Source organism: Struthio camelus, chromosome W, assembly GCF_040807025.1.
Source record: "Struthio camelus isolate bStrCam1 chromosome W, bStrCam1.hap1, whole genome shotgun sequence".
NCBI classification, from domain to species: Eukaryota; Metazoa; Chordata; class Aves; order Struthioniformes; family Struthionidae; genus Struthio; species Struthio camelus.
The window spans coordinates 40,253,157-40,274,335 of NC_090981.1; the positions used below are offsets into that span (position 1 = coordinate 40,253,157).

A 21,179-nucleotide genomic window follows, 5' to 3' on the forward strand; every position below is an offset into this window, starting at 1 on the left:
CAGTTTGGGGAAGCAAGAGCAGGCACCGTACTAATACCCTTTCCGAGATGAAGAAACTGTCAATGACAGTTTGCTTGCACATATCTATGAAGCAGAGAGTTTTCCTGGTAGCTGCTCTGAACTTTGTGTGATAGGTCAGGAAATACATGGTTCAAAACGTCATAATTCAGCAAATGTCTAGTATCGATATTTGTTGCTGAGAGGGTCAGCTTCTCTTATAAACCCAAAGAAGTAGTCAATTTGGGTGGGGGGAATAAGAAAGAGGTTCCTAAATTTCTGGTAAAGTGAAAAAAATTCTCATGCTCCTCTGGATCTTAATGCTCATAAAGAGAGCAGGGATCACTTGAGACAAAACTGAACTTCATCTTAAAGTGATCGTTTTAATTCAAAGCTATTGCTCTACCAAAGTGGCAAGGAGATGTTCAACTCAGTTTGAATACAAATGTTTAGCTGGTTATCTAAAATTGCTAAGCAACAATTTTGTTAAATTCAAAGGGCTCCTAATTCAGGAACATAAACAAAAGTCTATTCAAATTCACTACAGAGTAGGTGAATACTGAGAGAAAAGGAATAATATTCAGGGTTATTGAATTAGAAGGCAGATTCCAAACAAATTAGTTTTAATCTCTATTTTCATCTCACTACTGATTTTCAAGTAAAATACCCTCTGGCAGGAGAAAACATACACAAATGTCTGATAAAAACAGCATGGTGAATGAGCATTAAAAACGTAGCCTGTGATAGAAAGGACATCTGCATTTCAACTGTGGTAGCACCATCAGCCCCCTGTGCCACCACAGAACATACACTGTGTGTTGCAGTTGCCTGAGAAGGTCTGGCTGCAACATCTAACTTTGGTAATGGGATCTGGGCAACTCCTAAGAACTCTCCAGCCATACGGAAGGAAAGCTGGTTATCTATGCCACTAATTATTTGTTATATAACTTTTTCTCATGAAGAACACTGTCAGTTCTAGAATTAGTCAGTAAGTATTTCCCAGCCAGCTCCATCTGGTGTTTTTAATTGAAATACTGAACTCCAAGGAAACTCAGTGTGCTAGTCTCACCGTTTATCAAAGCTTCCTAAGTCTGCACAATTCCACTGGAAATCTCATAAAACATGTTCCCAAGAGTCCTAGTACTCTTCCGGTTCCTCGCTACAGCTATTAGTAAAACAAAACATAACAAATAAAACTTAGTTGGCCTGAGTAAAGGATCAGGGGAGGATAACAGTTCCTAAACGAACTCTTCTTTCCCGGAACAAAACATTTTAGATCCTCAGCAGAAGGCATGAAAAAAAGCAAAGAGTTCGCCAAGAGGCGAACTGTGTCTCAACCAATGATTTGTCTGATTTGATGATGCCGCGCACCTACAACAGTAGACTAGATTCATGCAAATTCAGCCTGGAAGTTCCATTTGGGAACCTATGAGATAAACAAGTACAGATAAAATAAAATTGTCAGAAACAGCCTCTGTGATATGTGTGACCCAGTAGTGCCACTGTGTTCCTGCAAACAACAGTCCCACTGGGTTAAGCTGCAGAACTCAAAAAAAAAAAAAAAGAAGAAGTATTTGCATCTTGAGTATTTACTGGGATATAGCTGTCAACACTTTTTTTTTCAGGTCTAGACTCATAAGGAATAAGTTCCATATCGTTTATCCAGGACAGAGAATACGCTACCAGAATCCAGAAAATAACATTCTGAGTGCCAAAATTACTGTAATTACTACTGATAGCTATGTTTATCCCAACATATTGAAAACTGGAAAAAGACATATTTTCTTGTTTTGCTTCAGACATGGATATTTATGTACAAAGCCGGAAAGAAACGCCTACCTTTCAAAAGTTAGCTTGTAACCACTGACGTAATGAGCAGCATTTAGCACACTATCACACAGAAGTCCATTATGCAGCTATCCACATAATGTAGACTCCACCTCGAGGTCCCTATCAGATACCATTCTCCTTTCCTGTAACATTCAGGAGAGTAAGGAAATCTCTGCCTGTCTGCACTGTCACAACGGAAAAAAGAAAGTAACAATTTATACCTCTCCCTTGCTAACCTCCCTTACCGCTAATTTCCCCACACTAATTTCCTTACTAACTTAACTGCCTACTCCAGCATACCTCATGAAACATAATGGTGCAAAATCAAATTATTATTCCTCTCTTTAGAATCTGGCAGATGCTCCCCTTGCACTTCCTGAACTGCCTCTCTACACACACACACCTGCAATAAACCCTCAAGCTTGGCAACCCTGCAGAAAAATTGAGCTTTCTGGCTATTTATAGCTGATACCCTTGAACATGGAACTACGTACTCTTATCACTCTGTGTGCAAGACGATAACAACTGAGGAAATACTACGTATAATGACGAAAGCCAATGTCGCCCTACTCTTCAAAAAGGGCAAGAAGGAGGAGCCAGGGAACTCCAGGCCTGTCAGCCTCCCCTCCATCCCTGGAAAGGTGATGGAACAGCTCCTCCTGGAGGCCATCTCTAAGCATCTGGAGGACAAGAAGGTGATCAGGAGGAGTCAGCCTGGATTCACCAAAGGGAAATCATGCTTGGCCAACCTGATAGCCTTCTCTGATGGAATGACTGGCTGGGTAGAGGCAGGGAGAGCAGTGGATGTTGTCTCCCTGGACTTGAGCAAGGCTTTTGACCCTGTCTCCCATCACATCCTCCTAGATAAAACTCGGGAAGCGTGGGTTGGATGAGTGGACAGTGAGGTGGATTGAGAACTGGCTGGATGGCCGAGCTCAGAGGGTTGTGACCAGTGGCGCAAAGTCTAGTTGGAGGGCTGTAGCAAGTGGGATCAGTCCTGGGTCCAGTCTTGTTCAATGGATTCATCGATGACCTGGAGGAAGGCACGGAGTGCACCCTCAGCAAGTTTGCTGATGATACTAAACTGGGAGGAGTGGCTGACACACCAGAAGGCTGTGCTGCCATTCAGAGGGAGCTGGACAGGCTGGAGAGAGGGGTGGAGAGGAACCTCCTGAAGTTCAGCAAAGGCAAGTGCAGGGTCCTGCACCTGGGGAGGAATAGCCCCATGCAGCAGTACAGGCTGGGGGCTGACCTGCTGGAAAGCAGCTCTGCGGAGAAGGGCCTGGGAGTGCTGGTGGAGAACAAGTTAAGCATGAGGCAGCAGTGTGCCCTTGTGGCCAAGAAGGCCAAGGGCATTAGGGTCCAATGGGGTGCATTAGGCAGAGTGTTGCCAGGAGGTGGAGGGAGGTGATCCTGCCCCTCTGCTCAGCCCTGGGGAGACCTCACCTGGAGTGCTGGGTCCAGTCCTGGGCTCCCCAGGACAAGAGAGACGTGGAGCTCCTGGAGAGAGTCCAGCGGAGGGCTGCAAAGATGATGAGGGGCCTGGAGCATGTCTCCTATGAGGAAAGGTTGAGGGAGCTGGGCCTGTTTAGCCTGGAGAAGAGAGAGACTGAGGGGGGGATCTCATCAATGTGTACAAGTATCTGAAGGGATACCCGGGTGTCGAGGGGATGGGGCCAGTCTCTTCTCCGTGGTGCCCAGCGACAGGACAAGAGGCAACGGGCACACACTGAAACACAGGCAGTTCGATCTGAACGTGAGGAAGAACTTTTATCCTGTGAGGGTGACGGAGCACTGGCACAGGTTGCCCAGAGAGGTTGTGGAGTCTCCTCCTCTGGAAATACTCAAAACCTGCCTGGACACAGTCCTGGGCAATGTGCTGTAGGTGACCCTGCTTGAGCAGGGGGGTTGGACTAGATGATCTCCAGAGGTCCCTTCCAACCTCAACCATTCTGTGATTCTGTGATAATTAAAGCATAATGTATGTTTCTACATGTTTTTCCATTTCAGGGAAAAATGGGATGCACTGTGAGTGCACACCTTCATTATTCTGTATAGCTCATCTCAAAGTCACATTATTCAGTCTAAGTGTTGAATGAACCTGGCAGATGTCTGTAAAGCTATAGTGCTTCCTCTTGCCACAATCACGGATATATGTAAAGACACACAAACATGCACACATGTACAAAGGATCTCTTTTACATCATTTGGCACAAGCTGTGTTATTCCATTACTGCAATTTGTGCTATGCCAGAACAAAGAAAATAAAACAAAAACATTGTGATACTAGGTGCTGGCTAATAGTTTGAATGACTGCAGAATAGCACCACTGGTCACAACCTGAAATAAGCTGAGCAACCCTTACTAAAGACTTGTGTTAAACTTTCTCATGCTATTTACAGACTTTTTAAAGAAGCAGTCAGTCTTAATTAATCTGTGTGTGATATATCAGAATGAAAAGATCTATACATTACCCATTATGTAACAGTATCTGAATCTTTATGAAGTATGAATTGTTACTTTTAGCTAATGTTTATTTGTCTAAAATTGTGATAATAATCAAGCAGGGCTAAAGTATGCCAAATGGGGAGCTCACATAACTCATCTGGCCCAGCTTTAATACTTATGCAGCTTTTTTGAGGTTCCTTCTGGAAACCACAGCTTGAAGTTACAGATGTCCATTTCTATTTGTTATTGCTGTTATAAGCAGGATATATGACTGCAAACAAACTCCTACAGCACCTCTGCAGATATGAGGACTTCCTTTATTCATTCCAGTGGAATATCTGACTCTTAAAGTTGACACTTTCAGATCTAAATTTCTAAACAGTTTATCCTCAGCTGCATTCAGTTGGAGTTAGGGAACTTCTAATCAGAAGTGATCAAACAAAATACAGAAATGGCCTACAATGATTTATCCCTTATCATAAACACAAAAGTAGCCAAGTAAAAATGAGTAATGAGATAAAAGGATTATACACATTGCTCTGTACATCTTTTTAATCAGTAATGCATAACTGATTAGCAGTGGAAAGTAGCATATAACTAACTTTGTACACAAAATTTAAAGGCCATGATTAAGAATGTAATTTGATCCCTTCATAGATAGCCACACTACTGCAGGACCATAAATACAGAACTTGCAAACTATATTGGATTATTTGTCAACAGTGGAAAGTATTTCTCCTTGTGAGTGTATGAAGTGCCAACAGCATGAACTTTTGAATGCCCAGGCATATGGAAGCACTCTAAAGGAAGAAACTGCTTGCATTTAGCAATTTAGCAGAATTAGCAGATTAATGCAGTGGCTTTTGTACTTGTCCTGGTGAACATGTGCTGTAGCTGCAAAGGACTGTCTGATCACTTCTGTAGACAGATTGTAGGAGCTATGGAAAAGTGGATGACACCAGCAAACTGATAAAGAGGCTGACTGCTTTTGCTAAATCAAAAGTGAGGGCAGTTCAGATTAAGATTGCTTCTCTGAACCATCAATGTGCAGTTGTGAAAAGGTAAGGAGCTAGTTGTAGTTTCTCTGCATAAGAAAGGATTTGCAGGCTAATTCAGAGCTCTTTTAAAATATACTTTGATAGACATGGTACAAGCCACAAAACGCAGAGGCTTTAGAAGTTCCCTCACCTGAAAAACACTCAGGTAAATGACTCGGGCCAAAGGTAATTTAGCACCAGAGACATATGCAGGCAGTTAATCGAAAGGGATAGTTTGTGAGCGATTCTTCTTTTGTGTAGACTCTTAGTTTCAAGCTGTTATTTTAATTACGTTTTTTAAAAACCCTAAAAGAGAGATTAAAGCCGTTATATCATACATCTTATCTCTTCGTGAGCATAGGACCAATTTTCCCACATAAAAATCATATTTTGTGAGAAATACTCCCCCAAACATTCTTTTTTCTACTTCTCACTCTCTCCTCTTCCTTTCATATTCACTTTAAAAAACAAATGCTTATACTAAAGAACTCAGGCCTTCCTGCCAACCACAGGCTTCCTTCCCACTCCTACCCGCTCTCATAATATGTCACCTTGTTCTTGCGAAAAATGGTACGTTCTCTACAGCGCAGATCAGCATACCGTAGGAGGGGAAAGGCAGCTTTGTAGCATGCAGCACTCTGGAAATAACAAAGCACACAACTCTAACTGGGATAACAGAGAGTTGTTGAAAATAAAGTGACCACATTCATGAGGGAACAACGTATATATCATTTTGTTTGGGAATAAAGATTTACTCCTTGTCTAACATTTATTTTCCATGCCAGGAGATTTTTGGTCTCTCTGGTTTCATTTGAGGAAGAAATAAGCTTCTCAAAATGTTCTTAGTATATCTCTTAGGAGTATAAAACTTCTAAAGAGTATATGAGACCAATTTAGATCTCAAATTTAGGTTTTGTCAAAACAATCTTCCCATAGGCCATGTTCAGTAAAAGTGTTTAAAAAAAAAAACCATTTCAACATTAACTGTTTCTCTGTACAGTTGTGTTAGACTTTCTTAGCAGAGTAGAAGTTTCTATATTTGCTAAGTTTATACATGTTTTTAATTTTATTCATTATTTTTAAAAGTAACGTTGCATTGTTTGGCTACTTTGCCTCTGTCTGTACAACTATTCACAGACTTTTAAGTAAAGTTTGAATTTCTTCTAGTCACAGAGAATATTTTCATAGTTTCTGAGTGTTAACAAGTGTGAAGACTTGCATGCAGAGCTGGCAGCTTCAATAAATGAACAACAAAATATATTTTTTCTTTAAAAATCAGTGTATGATATTGTTACTGATCCTGAGATGGTGATCTGACTTCATGCACAATAAAGAGAAATAACACCAAAAGGTAAGGGAGAAGAAAAATCAATACTGTGATTAAAAGAATTTTTCAAAGCTAAATCAGGGAAATTCAAAAGTTCTGAGTCATAAATGAAAGAAATATGCTTCCATAAAATAAATTGTTTTTATGTAGTGCTATAGTTTGTATGGCTGCTGTATGGATTATACAGCTGTTGCTTAATCTCTGTAATATCTGTAGGATTTTTATTGCAAAACTACAATTCATTGGTAAGTATTTTTAAAAAGGAAGTTTCTCAGTGACATTACCAGCGTCACTCCTTTTTGTGACACTGACTACGTGAAAGAGATTCTCAAGAGTGAAGGAAATCACTCCTGAAGAGATACAGCGCTCACTGCTACTCACCGGAGTTCCACTTACAGACTGCCTAACTCTCACTGCAAAGCTAAAAGAGGGTAGCCAGACATTCATTAGGATGAGACTGTTAACCTTTAAAGTAGGAATTTTCCCCTATGAAAAAAAAGTAAGGCAGACAACAGATCAGAGCTGCTAGATAACATCTGTGCTCCTTATGGAATCTGTCACTGATTCTAGCAGAAATAAAGAACCAGTTGTCTAGAAGTATGATCAGGAGAAAAGAAACAGCCCAGATAACTGATGCCACTGAGTAGGCCTATGTTCATGATTGCTCAGGGCTTATCTGCCCCTCTGAGAAGCACATAGCTGAATAAAATTAATCAGGCATAACAACAGGTCAGTCATGAGAAAAGGGAAATTTAGAATAAGTCAAGAATACATGTACCTATATCAACAATTTGAGTTTATACTAGTTTATATCTAGTTGTGAAAACTGGATACCTTTCACTGTTCTGGAGAAAGATGCCTGCATAACTTCCAAGGAAGTTCTCCTACCCTGTTGAAAAGTGAGGTTGATGGCAATGAAAGAAAGCTGTAAGACTGGAGAAAAAAAGATGTCTTTGACCTGCCCATTTCTATGATAGAATATGTTAGTACTATTATCCTAATTTTATAAATTGGGAGAAGAATGAAGATGGGCAGCAACCTATTAATGGTGATAGATAGAGCACTGCAGTTGCAGCAACCTATGAACCATGCAGCCATCTCCTTCCTATCTCTCAAAAGAGAAAGGATATGTACAGGAAATAGCTCGCTCTATCTATCCTTACTGTGTATATTATCATTCATTTAGGCACCAAGCCGTGCACCTGGGGTGCCTTATTTAACTTTCTTCTACTTTCACTTCATATTTCTATTTATCTTGAAGGTGCCATGAACACCTCTCATGCTGTTAAAATAAACAAGTTAACATTGTTAATTTACTGGAAGAGTATAGACATGGACTAAACAATAGGATGAGTAGTACAGCTTGCTGTCATAAAAGCAGCTACCTATAAAAAGCTGAAATTAATGGCAACAAAACCAATAAACAAATTATAAGTAACTGCTGAAGAACATAATAACCTGAACTATCCTGCTTCAGACTAAGGTTCCATCTACTACAGAGGTTTTACATGCTGTAGATCAAAGCGGTGGTGCTCAGCACTTCCTCCTCAGCTCATAAACTAGCGCAACATACAATATGGTGGGGAGACCCCAGCATGAGCTGTTCTCAGGGCCCTACTGACCATGTGTGTGCACATCACGCACCCAGACAACAAAGGCACCTAACAACTGAGGGTGTCCGGACAACACTAGTGAGGTCCCTGAAGCACACCAATGATCACAAAGTGGGGGTGGAGCAGCCTGAAGACATTGCCACCTGCACTGCAGACCCAGACTCCATCCAAAGGAGGAAGTGCACCAATACCTAAAGAAGTCCGAAGTACTCAAATGACCTTCACCCTTGGCTTCCCATCAAGCCACTTGTTTCAAGCCACTGCAGACTGAACCAATATGGGCAGCTTTCCCCTGGGTGTCTATCTGAAGATAATCATATGCCCTGGGAGAGCTGTTCTGAGCTTTGCACGCTCATCAGTATATAACCTTATCATTGCATGGTGACAGCAATTATAAAATGTTACATCCAATATTCTTCAGAGGAGATGATTAAATACTCTTGACAACTGGTTCTGGTGGAATGCCTATCTATATGGTTTTTCAATGCGTATGTTAACTTGCTTGCCTTGATACCCACCTTGAGCAGTCAGAACTGGAAAGCAGATAAGTGAAAAGAGCTAAGAGGTCTTACCTTGGGAAAAAAACAAAACAAAACAGCCAGAAGCAGACTTCAGGGAACAGTGAAAACAGAAGAAGCATAAACAATATTTGCCTACTAATACTCTCCCACAACATCTAACTGCTTTCAGCTCCTGAAACTCTTCTGCTTTGCTTATCTAGTAATTGCTCTCACTTCCAGGTAGTTGTGCAGTTTTTGAACCTGTGTAAATCTCTTGCATCCATAATGTCCCTCAGCAGTCTCACAGGCCTATTACCCATTGCACAAAGAACCACAAACTTATGTTTGTTTTGAACATTACTCACATTACTTCATCTGATGCCTCCTACCTCTTGCATCAGAGGCCTCATAGCCTATCAACTCTCCCTATTGACATCTGTGATTTTGTAGATCTTTATCACCAGTCCTGTAAGTCATCTCATTTCTAAACTCCAAACACAAGGAAGCTGTTTGATACTTTTAATGATCCTGGATTGCCTTCTCTGAACTTTTTCTACTTCTCATCCTCTAATCTCAAACAGGATATGTCACAATTGCATGTAGTTTTCAATATGCGGACAAATTCTGGATTTATACTGTGTTACCAAAATTGTCTTCTCTCTTCTGTTCCCTGTTCCTTTCCTAATCATTCCAAATGTTTCCTTTCCTTTTTTGGCTGCTGCTGAACAGTGAGATGGTTTCATTGAACTATCTGTTATAATCTTCAGATCTCGATCCCAAGCTGTAACACCCAGCACAGAGCCCATCCTTTCACATGTAAAACGGGCTTTTTTCCTTACGCGCATCACTTTGTATTTAACAATAATGTTTTGTTTGTTTTTTTGTTTGTTTTAACATTTCATATAGGAATATCTCAAATGGTACAGGCTCTGGCACAGATTCCTGTGGAACTCCACCGGTGAAACTGCTCTGTTTCCTCTACCCTTTTGTTTCCTCTTTTAACCTCTGTTTCCTTTTTCCATGTAGCATTTTTTTAATATGGGACTACCACAAGACATTTCACTGAAGTTTATTATAAAATCAATCAAAACCACCCCCTGCACTTCACACAAACATGGAGATAGATTGATTCAGAGCAGTGAGTGGGTAGAAGATTTCCTGGATTATGAATTATATAGTAAGAGTATCCAAACTAGAACTACTTATAAAATGCCTGGGATTCTAACTTACAGGCGTGCCCTACTGTTTAAAATTATCCCCAAAGCTAGCTTCTGTGTGTACTTATCATGTAATGCTCGAGTAAAAAAGCCTGCAAGATCTAAAAATGATTTTGGACCACTAACCAGAGCAACAAACTCTTCTGCCATATGAACACAAGTCCAGAAGGTGCAAAATAATTCAACTTAGCTCACCTTAACGGAGGCTAGAAGTTCCCAGTGCCTTCCAGTGATTTTTTTTTTGTCTTACAGTTGCATGAGATAAGCAGGAGTTTCTGCATTTTTAGGTTGCATAACAGGGATTTTTGGTGATTGTGGGTTTTAGGGGTTAGTTTATAGGGTAAGCACTATCACTTCCACGGTTATCCTATTTTTCCCGTGCTGCTCTATTACTTCATAATATCTGCAACAATGAGGCCAGGGACCAACCAAAAAAAGAAAAAGCCCCAACAAATCCATAAATCTCATTCACTACCAAGACCTGCTTCACAGAAGGATGCAGTGAATGAGATAGGAGTCCACTGGGGGAAAAAAAGATGCTCTTAAAAATTCCACATAATTATGATAATACCTACAAGGGAAGAAATACAATTAAATGAATTGTCCAACTTAAACTACTTAACTCTGCAACTTCAACACCATCTCTAATCTGTACAAAAAGTTTTAATGTTAACCTTCCAAACCCTACGCTACCATGACCAATTGCTATTAGAATGTTCAAAGTGCTAAACAGGTGATTCAGCTGTTTCAGCTGTGGTTTGCAGCCTGGAATTCTCATATTGATTCCAGCCAGAAAGCTCTCCCTCAACTTATTCTCCTGAGATCTGCTACCACACTCTTTTCTTGTGCAGAAACTTTGTGTTCTTTGTGTCCGGTTTGCTGCAGAAACTTTGTGTTCTTTTTTACATCAGTCAGGAGAATGGCCATTTTTGCAGAACTTGCTTAAACAGAAATACAAAAAAGTAGTTAAAAAGAAGATTCAAGATGTTATGTCTTCCTTTTTCAGCACCCCTGTGCTTTGAGATTCCTTCATTTGTTTGCATAGTTGTAGCACTTATTTTCTCTTAGTTTTATGTTAAGAATATTAAAAATTTGTGCTTTTAACAAAACAAAAGCAATAAACTTTTATTTAATTGACCCTCTACTTGCTTCTTTAGCAGTGCCTGGTTCCAAAACGCAGACAAAATTCATCATTCCAAAAGATTTACTAAGTACCTGTTTGGTTCAGGTTCATAAAGTTCATGAAATCGAGCACAGCTTTCTTATGATCTTCTAAAAATCATAGGAATACACAAAAGCAATATGGCACTGACCCATGCATGACAACTGCTCACTCCTCAAGTAAATGACCATAGCTTTAGACCTAGCAGATGTAAAATCCACAGAAATCAGTGGTAAAAATATTACTGACTTAAATAGGATTCCACTACAGCTTTTGAGGTTACGGTCTTCAAAGGAGTTTCTTGACATTTCAGCACTTCTCAAAAAGAGGCAAGTATTAATTTACAGTTGGCTTACACTTTGGCATGATGAAAACAAACTGTAGTTTTGAGTATGTCAATGCAAAGTGAAAGTGACTATGCAGACTTTAAAGAAGTTGTTTTGTATTGGTAACGCGATCTGGGACAGGGCTTAGTTCACAGAAAAGTTGAGCAGTATGTCAAACGACATACAGCAAAGCAGGAAGAGAATTTGAATTTTAAATTGCACTAAATCTCTCCACTCACTAGACCACACAGCTACTTTCCAAGGAAAATACAGTACACACTCGTAATAACTAAGATAAGTATAGCTGTCCTTATATACATAACCTTCAGACAAAAAATGGCTCAGCACTTTCAAAATAAAATCTTACAATGTAAGTGAATACAAAAAATATCAATAAGAAAGATATGATGTTCATGTTTACCAGAATACATACACAAAATATTAACCTTTCAGTAATAGGCTTGACTAGAAGTATTAATTAGAGACCACAAGAATTCAACTCATAGATTGTGAAATTAAAAAGAGGAATGATAAATATAATTCTGACTTAAGACAGGAAGTAAAACTATCACTAGTTTGATCATGATAGTCCAAAATCTTTCTTGATACTTTGGCAATATTGTCAAAGTCCACAAGAACAAAGGCACAAAGCTCATACCAGTTATTTTAAGGTTACGTGATACAGTAGGAAACTCCCAACTGTTGGTTCTCATTTTTTGCTCTAAAAGACATTCCTCAGTCTTTTCTCATCCTTTCCTTCTCTCATGCAGACATGATGAAAATGGCTGGCAAATCCCCAGAACAGGGTGGTATATTAATAGCCTAAAAAGTGTTTTTACTATTTGGCTACATAAACTGCTTCATCAGCCAACATTCCCAGTCTGCCACAGCAGGAAATGCAGCAGGTGCATGTTCCAGAGCATCCTGTTCTAAGCTGTTTCTTCTTTTTAGTTGTTTTTATTGGTCAGTTTCATGGAGATCTGTTGACTTGCAGCAAATATATGTTTTCCATTAAATCTGGAAATGCTTTCTGCTAAGCAGCAGATTATGATATATAAGGACTTCAGCAATGGTAGAGGTTAACATGATTTTTTTTAATTGAGACTTTGGTGAATGAAATTCCTAACTTATTTTTTTGTAATTTGTTTCAAGTTGCTTTTGAACGCATCTCAACTACATACTCAAATGAGCACAAAAACATACTCAAAATTCCAGCTTTTTACATTGCTTTTATCGGATACAACCAGTGTTTGAATTCCTCAAATAGGAAACAAACAGCAACAAATATTATTTTCTATTAATTTAAATTATGTAATATAGTGTGTTTTACTTTACAGCTGTTTACAGTGTTTACAGCTTATCGTAATTTCAAACAATTTTTAAGAAATATCTTTAAATTAAATGAATCATATTTAAAATATTTTTGTACTGATCTCACAATTGGAAGCCAACACTCCAGTTACGTATGGAGGCTGTACTGCAATGCCCACAAATGGGAAGATTCCAGAAACAAAACACCAGTAAATTAAAGAAACTAATCACTGGCTATTTAGGATTCAGGTAAATAAACTCTTAGGAAATACTTGCTTGTTGAGACCTAGATATCTTATTGTTACCTCTCATCTGCACAGTAAATTTCTCTCACCTGGTGGACTCCCATGCCCTGCTGCAGCTGTAGCAATTGCAAAAGCAGAAGCAGGAGAAACAGAACAGTGGCTGTTTTCAGCAGTTTGTACTGTAAAATGAACAGAGTGAGAAAAGTTAACAACTTAGACATGGTTTTAATTTTTTCAGGCTAAACAACAATGATACTTGAAATCTTTACTAATGTTCCTATTTAGTGAAGATTTTATATTTTCTTTCTCATGAATTCCCTATAAAGAGAAAGAAAAATATCACAATGGTATTTATGATTTGAGATTTTTCTCCAAGTTGGTATAATTAACTCTGCTGTGGAATAAAGTTCTTAACATACTGCCAAGATGAGGAACAAGCATTAATCAAATAGAATGAGAAAACAATGACAAACTACTGAAAAAAAATGTGCAGAATATTAACCTATGCAAACTTTAGTGATGACAAGATTTACAAATTTTCCTAGGTGCTGCCTAGGAAGACTACAGCTTTGCAATATTTACCAAACTTTCCCTATGGGGAGGTCTGTGAACATCGCTTCTGACTAGTTCTCAGATGATCTGGCATTGTTCCCCTGGCTTCCAAACTCCACATCTTGCCATCTCACTATAAGCATGCCCGATAACTGAAGACTACTAGTGGTTTAAAATTAAAGTATTTCAGTAACTTATTAAGGCTTGGGAAGACTCTGCTCTGTTTTTGTTGTTATAATCCCAGCCCTGAAATAATTGGCTTGAAATTTGGCTTGCATGAGATGACAGCATTTTAAACATTCATGGACATAGCTCACAGCTCTGTTAGTGATTTCAAGGAGCCATGTGAGAGCTATTCGAGGAGATCTAGCTCTCACTTTTCCTCTTCAATTGAGTAATTTATTCAAATTCTGGAACGCATAATATGACACCATCTGTAAATGTTCAATGCCACACAAAGAAACAGACAAAGTCACTCCCCATTGACAATAACGACTGTTGCGTATTTCATGATTACATATGGTGCCCAAAAATATGTCCCATTGGTAGCTGAAAAAATCTATCAAAGTATTGAGAATTTTGTAAGAATAGAACTGATTCAGTGTTAGTCTTGAACTAGGGTACATCTTGTTCCAGCTATTAAAGAGCATTTCAGTACACCCAAACTCCGCAAATGCGTCCAAGTCTCATTATTACTATACTAATTAATGGAGTAACATTATTCACATTCTCATGGCTTTTTTATTTCCAAAAAATAAGCAAAATACAAGTAAAACACACTATTCAGAGATTATTCTCTTTTAATATCCTGCAAAGATTACAATTGCAATATCTAATCTCTTTAAAGTGACTGACAAAGATGAGAAACATCAGTATCTTACCTCCTGATTGACGGTAGCGGAGATGACGTGGTGTTGAAGGGGATCTACATGGGGAAAGCTCTGGGGTATCCACTGCTGAGGTGCTCTCAGGAATTGTCCTGTCCACTGACACAGATTCTAAGACTGCTGCTTTAAAAGAGTATGAACGTTAATACTGGGGTGATTATTCATAATTTACAACTCATTAAAAAGTATAAATATTATTTCAAATCATATTCAAATAATGAGATCATGGATATGCAATCTTAACATAGATATGTGACGTAAAGATGTGAAGTTGTATTTTTCTAGTCTTTTCACCAAAAGGCTCTTTTTTAAAGCACAGCGCAGCCAGACTAGCTCATCTTAGATATGAACATGAAGTGGCTCTGCAGAGAATATAGAGTAAGCTGGTGATTCAGGACTCTAAGTTTATGAACAGCAATTTGCAAGTGATCAACTTCAAATGAAGCTGTACTGTACTGCAGTAATAAGAACAGCGTGTATGTTAAAAAAGGCTTCAAAGGTATTGTTTAAAAAATGCTCATTAACAGCACTTTATCACAGTGTTTCTACACCAAACTTAATACCTTTGCATACCATTGAACATCTAAAATCATTTACATTTAATCTATTTCTTATAGTTTTTTTGTAAATGATACTGCTCTTGGAAACGGCCATATCTTTTGCATTAACATGACTCAGCAATAACTATCCTCTGGATATAAAGGACTGGGAAAGTTTTGCATCAATGATGTAACCACACAAAAGCTCATAAATAAAATACTTGATGTAAACCAGTAAGTTGTCAGTTTTAAAAATAGCTTGGTTATGACTGCACCTGAAGTTAACAGAATATGTAGCGGAATGCATATGTAATATGGACACCTGAATTCACAGGTTTCCTATGAGAACTTGGAGGAAAAAAAAATTCCTTGTTGAATGACAATGTATAGTTACAAAACCTTCCGATAAAACTGCCAAGCAACAGTGGAGAGCGGATTACTCCATGAGGAGCACTTCTAAAGGAATGGTCATAAGTACAAATTAGCAGAAAGACCACTTCCCAAATGAGGAAAAACAAACCTTTTCAGAAAGCTGATAAAATATTCTACATTGACAGATACCAATGGTTGTAGCATTAAAAAAAAATGTATATATATATAAATATATATATATATATATATATATATTTGTACACACACACACACACACATGCACGTTTTAAAAATAAATTGTCTGCAAGAACCTGCAGAAGTACGGGGGAAAGAACATTGGAAGTAGAGACAGGAGGAGGAAATTCCTTTCCAGAACATAAATGGCCCATATTCAAGAAGAACTGCAAACAACCATAGCCACATGTCCTCAGAAACTGACTTCATACAGTCATAAAGGATTTAGACTAAGCCACCTTTTTTTTTTTCCCTTGGAAATCTGGCAAGAGCAGACCAACAATATTAAATCAGGTTGTGATTCCTTGTAGGACTGGTTTCCTTACCCAGAAAACTTCAGAAACAAGAGTCCACACTACGTATGATAAGTATAAAAGTATAAATTAGCATTTGATATTTCTCCTAACACCCATTTCCATTCTCCTTGTGAGACTTTTCCTTAATTTACTCCCCTTCCTCAACTATACTATATACAGCCCTCTGACAAAATGAGTTTCCCCTGGAGAACAGAGCTAGCTAGCAGCAAATCCCTCCATGCTCTGAGAGTGCAAACCCTTCAGCAGGATAATTCCCAAAGGGTCTGGAGACACCGCACATGGAGCAATTTAACATTTATGTGAGGTTCTTGCCATTTCCACGTGTTCCTCATGCTGCTGAGATGACACTTCAAGCTCTAATAGACTAGAATGCAAAATCTGAATTCCCCTGCAGCAATGCCCGGTGCTATCACTTGGCCAGAATAACCTATTCTTTACCAGCCTAGTTTACAAGTATGACAAAAAAAAAGTTACATCTAAGATTGCAGTTACCTGTGTATAGCTCATTTTAATGCAAGGTCTATCTTTTGGGACATGCTGTGCAATCACATCGATTTTAGTTAGTTTACACTGGTGTAAAAGAAGAATTTACCCAATTCTACATACTAAATACTATAGTTACATATTTTGAATGAATAGTTATGCAATTCATTTAAAAACATCCAACATACAAAATCTCAACAGAAAATTATGATCTAATATAACCATCAAATAGCATTTTGTTAAAGAATAAAACATGAGCAAGCATATATTCCTGTAATGCTAAGCTGGCTAACTTGTCAGTTTAAAAGATTTCTTGTTAAATATTATACGACATCCTGTAAAGACAATCTTTCTGCATAAGACAACACTAAATGTCCTACTAGGGAATTTATTTCAAATCATCAGCAGAGAGAAGACACAAAGCTTCAATCACATTTTTGTTATTCCACATTTGGTAATATTTTCTCTTCTTCTTTGGTTCTACCAATTTTTGTTGTTACAGAGTTTGTAAGTAACATTGAGCTACATTCTGCTCACATTTACAGTTCAAATACCTCAGGTTGTACAGGGCCATTTCTCAACAACTATTTTTGAAACAGAGCGGCATTTTTGCATTCCCTCATCTTCTGTTTAAAGTAACAAAAAAAATTAAAATTCGTCTCTATTCCAGTTCAGAAGACGACCTGGACTTGATCCCAACATCCCCAAAGAGCAATGGGAATCAAGTACATGCTTATGTATCCTTTCAGATTACAGCTACTTTCTTGCTTTGGCATCTACATGTACAATGCTTCCATTCTAGATGCCCACAGCAAGGTTTATTTCATTTAACTTTGGCCCTCTAAAAGTAGACTTCTATTCTAAGGTGCTTTACCCAGTCCATAAAAGAAAACAGATGTTTTCACAGGAGTAATTCATTCATTTTAGACATCTAACTTTTGGAATGATACAGTCAGGTGATACGAATGCCACCAATGCACCAAGTACATCACATAAATTATTTGTTTAGCTTTGTGACAAAATCTTTCTGGAAAACTAGCTCCACTATATAAATGCATTAAAGTTTTACACTCCAATTTCTTTTAAACTGAATATTTTACTTCATGCAATAATGGGACAATTCCAAAATCTTTAATCTCTGGAAACGCAAGGAGCATCCCATTGATGATTCTAGTATCTTGGAAGACAGAATATTTCCATCTGCCTTTCTCCTTATTACTCTGCTGCAGCGAAAACAGACAATGCCATTCTGCCATATTGCTATTCCTACTGAAATAGAGATGGGGCAGGAGCAAAGCAGTGGCAACATACAATGCATCACAGCCTCTACTACAACAGAAAGAGAGGACAAAGTATTTGATTTCCCAATACAGCTTATTGTGATCAGGAAAAAAAAGACAGACAAGAGAAACTACTACTTAGCAGGAATCTGATAAAAGTCAGGCTTACATTGGTGACTACTGTATTTGCCAAAAGTATCGGTCAATATTCTGCAGTTATATAATACCTCTTCGAATGCTTCTCCTCAGCTTGTTACAGAGGTCAATGCGAGGATTCTCTAAGCTGTCCTCTACGGAGCCAGGACTTTGCTCAGGGGAGGAGGGCCCTTTGCTAAGGTCCAGCGGTACTTTGCTACCTGTTGGCGGAGGAGAGGTGGCTGGGCTATAGGTGGAGGTAGGACTGCTTGCAACGGAGGAAGTAGAAAGATCAAGGGCACCTATTCTTGAATTCAGTGGTGAAGTCAATGACAATTTTCGTGTTCTGACAGGTGAGGAAGTTCTGGAGAGGGACAACGGAGGAGGAGAAGAAAATTTGCGACAAAGATGTGGTGACTTCCCATCAGTTAGGTAGTCTCCTCTATTGTTTTGACTGGTAGCAAAAAATAATTCCAAAGACCTGAGAGTAAGAAACAAAAAAGCAACATGATAATAATGCCACACAGATTTAAGAGAAAACATTTACAAACATATTTTGTGCATGCAAAACCTGTACGTCACTTAACCCTCAAAGCCAAGGAGGAAAGCTGAGACAGACTCATCTAAAAACTTACAACGTATTTAAAAAAAGAGATTTCTTCTTAGATCATTTATACAATAAAAACAGTACTGATTTAAAACAAACAAACAAGTAAAGTCTAGATAATTCTGTAAGAAATTTATGACAGAAGGAAAAACAGAGCTTACCTGACTGGAATGGAAGTGAAAGGCCTTCTGTATATGTCTGAAAGTTTTTCCAGTACAACTGCTGCAGTAGTAAATATGCGATAGGTATGCAGGAAAGTATTCAGGAAATCAATACTTAGAAATCGCAAGTCTGTTAACCTCTCCAAAAGGCGTTCCACACTTGCATAACGAATCTGGGGTACTTTGCAGGAATTTAATGTTTTGCTGAAGCAGATATCAATGTCATCTCTATGAAGGCGAGCATCAGATCTACAAAAAAATTAAATTTAGAACACTTCATTAAAGAGGAAGAATGATTATAGTCCAGTAGTTACATCATTTCAGCTGCTTCTATCATCACAGAAGAAGGAAACACATGCTGCCTTTCTGTACTTTACCAATACAAGAAAACTCTTAATTTGTAAAGAAATCTACTTCCATTCAATTATAATTTATGTCATAAATTTAATTTTATTGTTGGTAAATAATCCATTTGCTGAAAAACGCAGTTTGGTCAATAAGTTCACAGATTTGATCCAAACCTACAAAATAATTCAAAAGACAAATTCACAAATCTAAAAATCAACTCAAAATCTAAAAAAATATTAACAAAGCCTAAACTTCTTCAGTGAGAAACAGAAGGTAGAAGTGTTCCCTTTTGTCTCTTTCAGGACGATATGGCCTGTAGACCTATAGTTAGAGAAACTCTCTATAGAGTAGTTGTGGATTGTTCACAATTTCTTCTGCTGGGATCTTGCTTTATGTGAAATAAACGAATGGACCACAGCAAGAGACAGTAAAATTAGCCTCTTAGCTAAACTTAAGGCTCGCTTGTAAGTAATATCTGCCTTCAGGCTTCAAGAATTACTTAAAAACCTCTCATGATGTGTTTTTTTCCTAAATTCAGTTTTGCTTAATTTTATCTAGTTAAAAGCTCAGCTTGTAGAAAAATGGAACAGAAACTAAGCAAAACATCTTTTAATACTGCCTTTTCTGGACAAAAGATCAGATTTTCTAAAAATACAGAATGAAGACGTTCCACCTACTTCTACACTTCATTAAATTGAAAATAGTTCTTCTTTCTTAAGTTAGGTCCTCAGAAAAGTGTCAACAAATTTGTTTGGTTTATCCAAATACATTCACCTAAAGACACTTGACTTACTAACATATTTTAAAAGTCGATACGTGCTAAAATCAAACAGATGAGTAAAAGCTCTGAAACAGAACACTGAATTTGTGTATGTTCTTAACATCCTATATGGTTTCTTGAGGATTAGGATTTCTTGACTGTGACATTGGGACCTTGCTGTACTCTACGTTTTGAAAACTGATGAACGTTCTGTTAACATTCAGCAGGAAATGGATGTATTTACAGACTAAGAAGTTCCAGGAATAAAACTGAAGACAATAAAAAGCCTTCTTTTCTAGGGATCAAAGATACATACCCTAACACTATATGCATAGACATGTATTAGGCAAAAAGGTCTTTATTTCATTTTTAAAGGAGAGAAGGGAGATGCAACAACTGTAAAAAGACATCTGAGAAACCTTCATGTACAGAGTACATCCAAGAGGGAGAAATGGCCTAGTGAGAGATAACAATAAGAAAAGAAATACTTATGTCTTGTTCTATTCCTTAACGTTTGTACTGGATAACAGTAGACAAAACTCAAGTAAATGCAGAACTGTAGAGGATCCCAGAGGTACTCCTGTGTTAGAAATTTGGAATCAAGTACTGAAAATGGCTGCCTATGAACAAAAATGACATTTATAGGAAAATAAATGATGAAAAGAAAGAGCCCAAGGGTGGAGGAAGTAGGTTTTTGAATAACGATGCTACTTTCATGTGATCAGCTAAAATTATAGAATCGCAGATATGAGAGAAACAAGGAAAATAAAATTTTTGGCTGATACAATAACGTACTTCAAAAATGATACCTTTTTGCACTCCTAAATTTTGCAGACATTTAAAAATCTAATAAAATTTTGAGTGTTATCATAAAGAATAAATATTCACTTGTATATACTTCCATGAAATTAGTCATCTGAAGCACAACCGAATGCAACATCACCAAAAATTAAAAATCAAAGCTATGATCCCATACAGTCCAATACTGTGGATTGAGAGTTTACAATTCTGAGTCATTCCTACCAATTCTAAAAAGAAATTAATAAAATGACCCATTGGGAAGTAGAATTAATTCTATTCAACAGAACTTAAAAAATATATATTAAAAGGTTGCATTTTCCAATTACACACTTTTCTTTTTTAAATTTTTACTAAAGCAAAAGCAAGCTACTTTATTTCCTGGGAAAAAATGTTGCACTTACTTGATCATATGTGGCACAGTGACTTTCGAGTTGTCTTCAAACACTATGGTCATTAAACCATTGCACCTAATATTATCAATGCACTGTGAAAATTAAGATTGAAAACCATTAAAATAAAAACACAGCATAAAGGGACTTACTCCCACACTTTTCCACATCACTGTAAGCCTAAAATATAGCTTTCAGAGAGTGTGAACTGATGGATTAAAAAAAATTTATAAAATAAAAACAAATGGTGATACAGGAATATCACCTGGATATTATAGTGGATATGATTCTCTAGTTTTCT

At 37.8% G+C, this 21,179-nt stretch overlaps 1 protein-coding gene across 4 annotated transcripts in view; it reads right to left on the reverse strand.

Annotated features, from left to right (window-relative positions):
* LOC138064181 (ras-specific guanine nucleotide-releasing factor 2) overlaps nt 1-21,179 on the reverse strand; it is a 137,751-nt gene that overhangs the window by 45,212 nt on the left and 71,360 nt on the right. For 3 of the 4 annotated variants that reach the window (XM_068925710.1, XM_068925709.1, XM_068925711.1), the window contains exons 13-17: nt 20,891-20,973; nt 18,581-18,829; nt 17,905-18,293; nt 14,447-14,575; nt 13,103-13,192 (exon numbers count right to left, since the gene is read on the reverse strand). In XM_068925710.1, coding sequence (XP_068781811.1) covers nt 13,103-13,192; nt 14,447-14,575; nt 17,905-18,293; nt 18,581-18,829; nt 20,891-20,973 — 940 coding nt within the window. The remainder of the gene's footprint in view (nt 1-13,102; nt 13,193-14,446; nt 14,576-17,904; nt 18,294-18,580; nt 18,830-20,890; nt 20,974-21,179) is intronic. The other variant, XM_068925708.1, reaches the window with a different exon arrangement.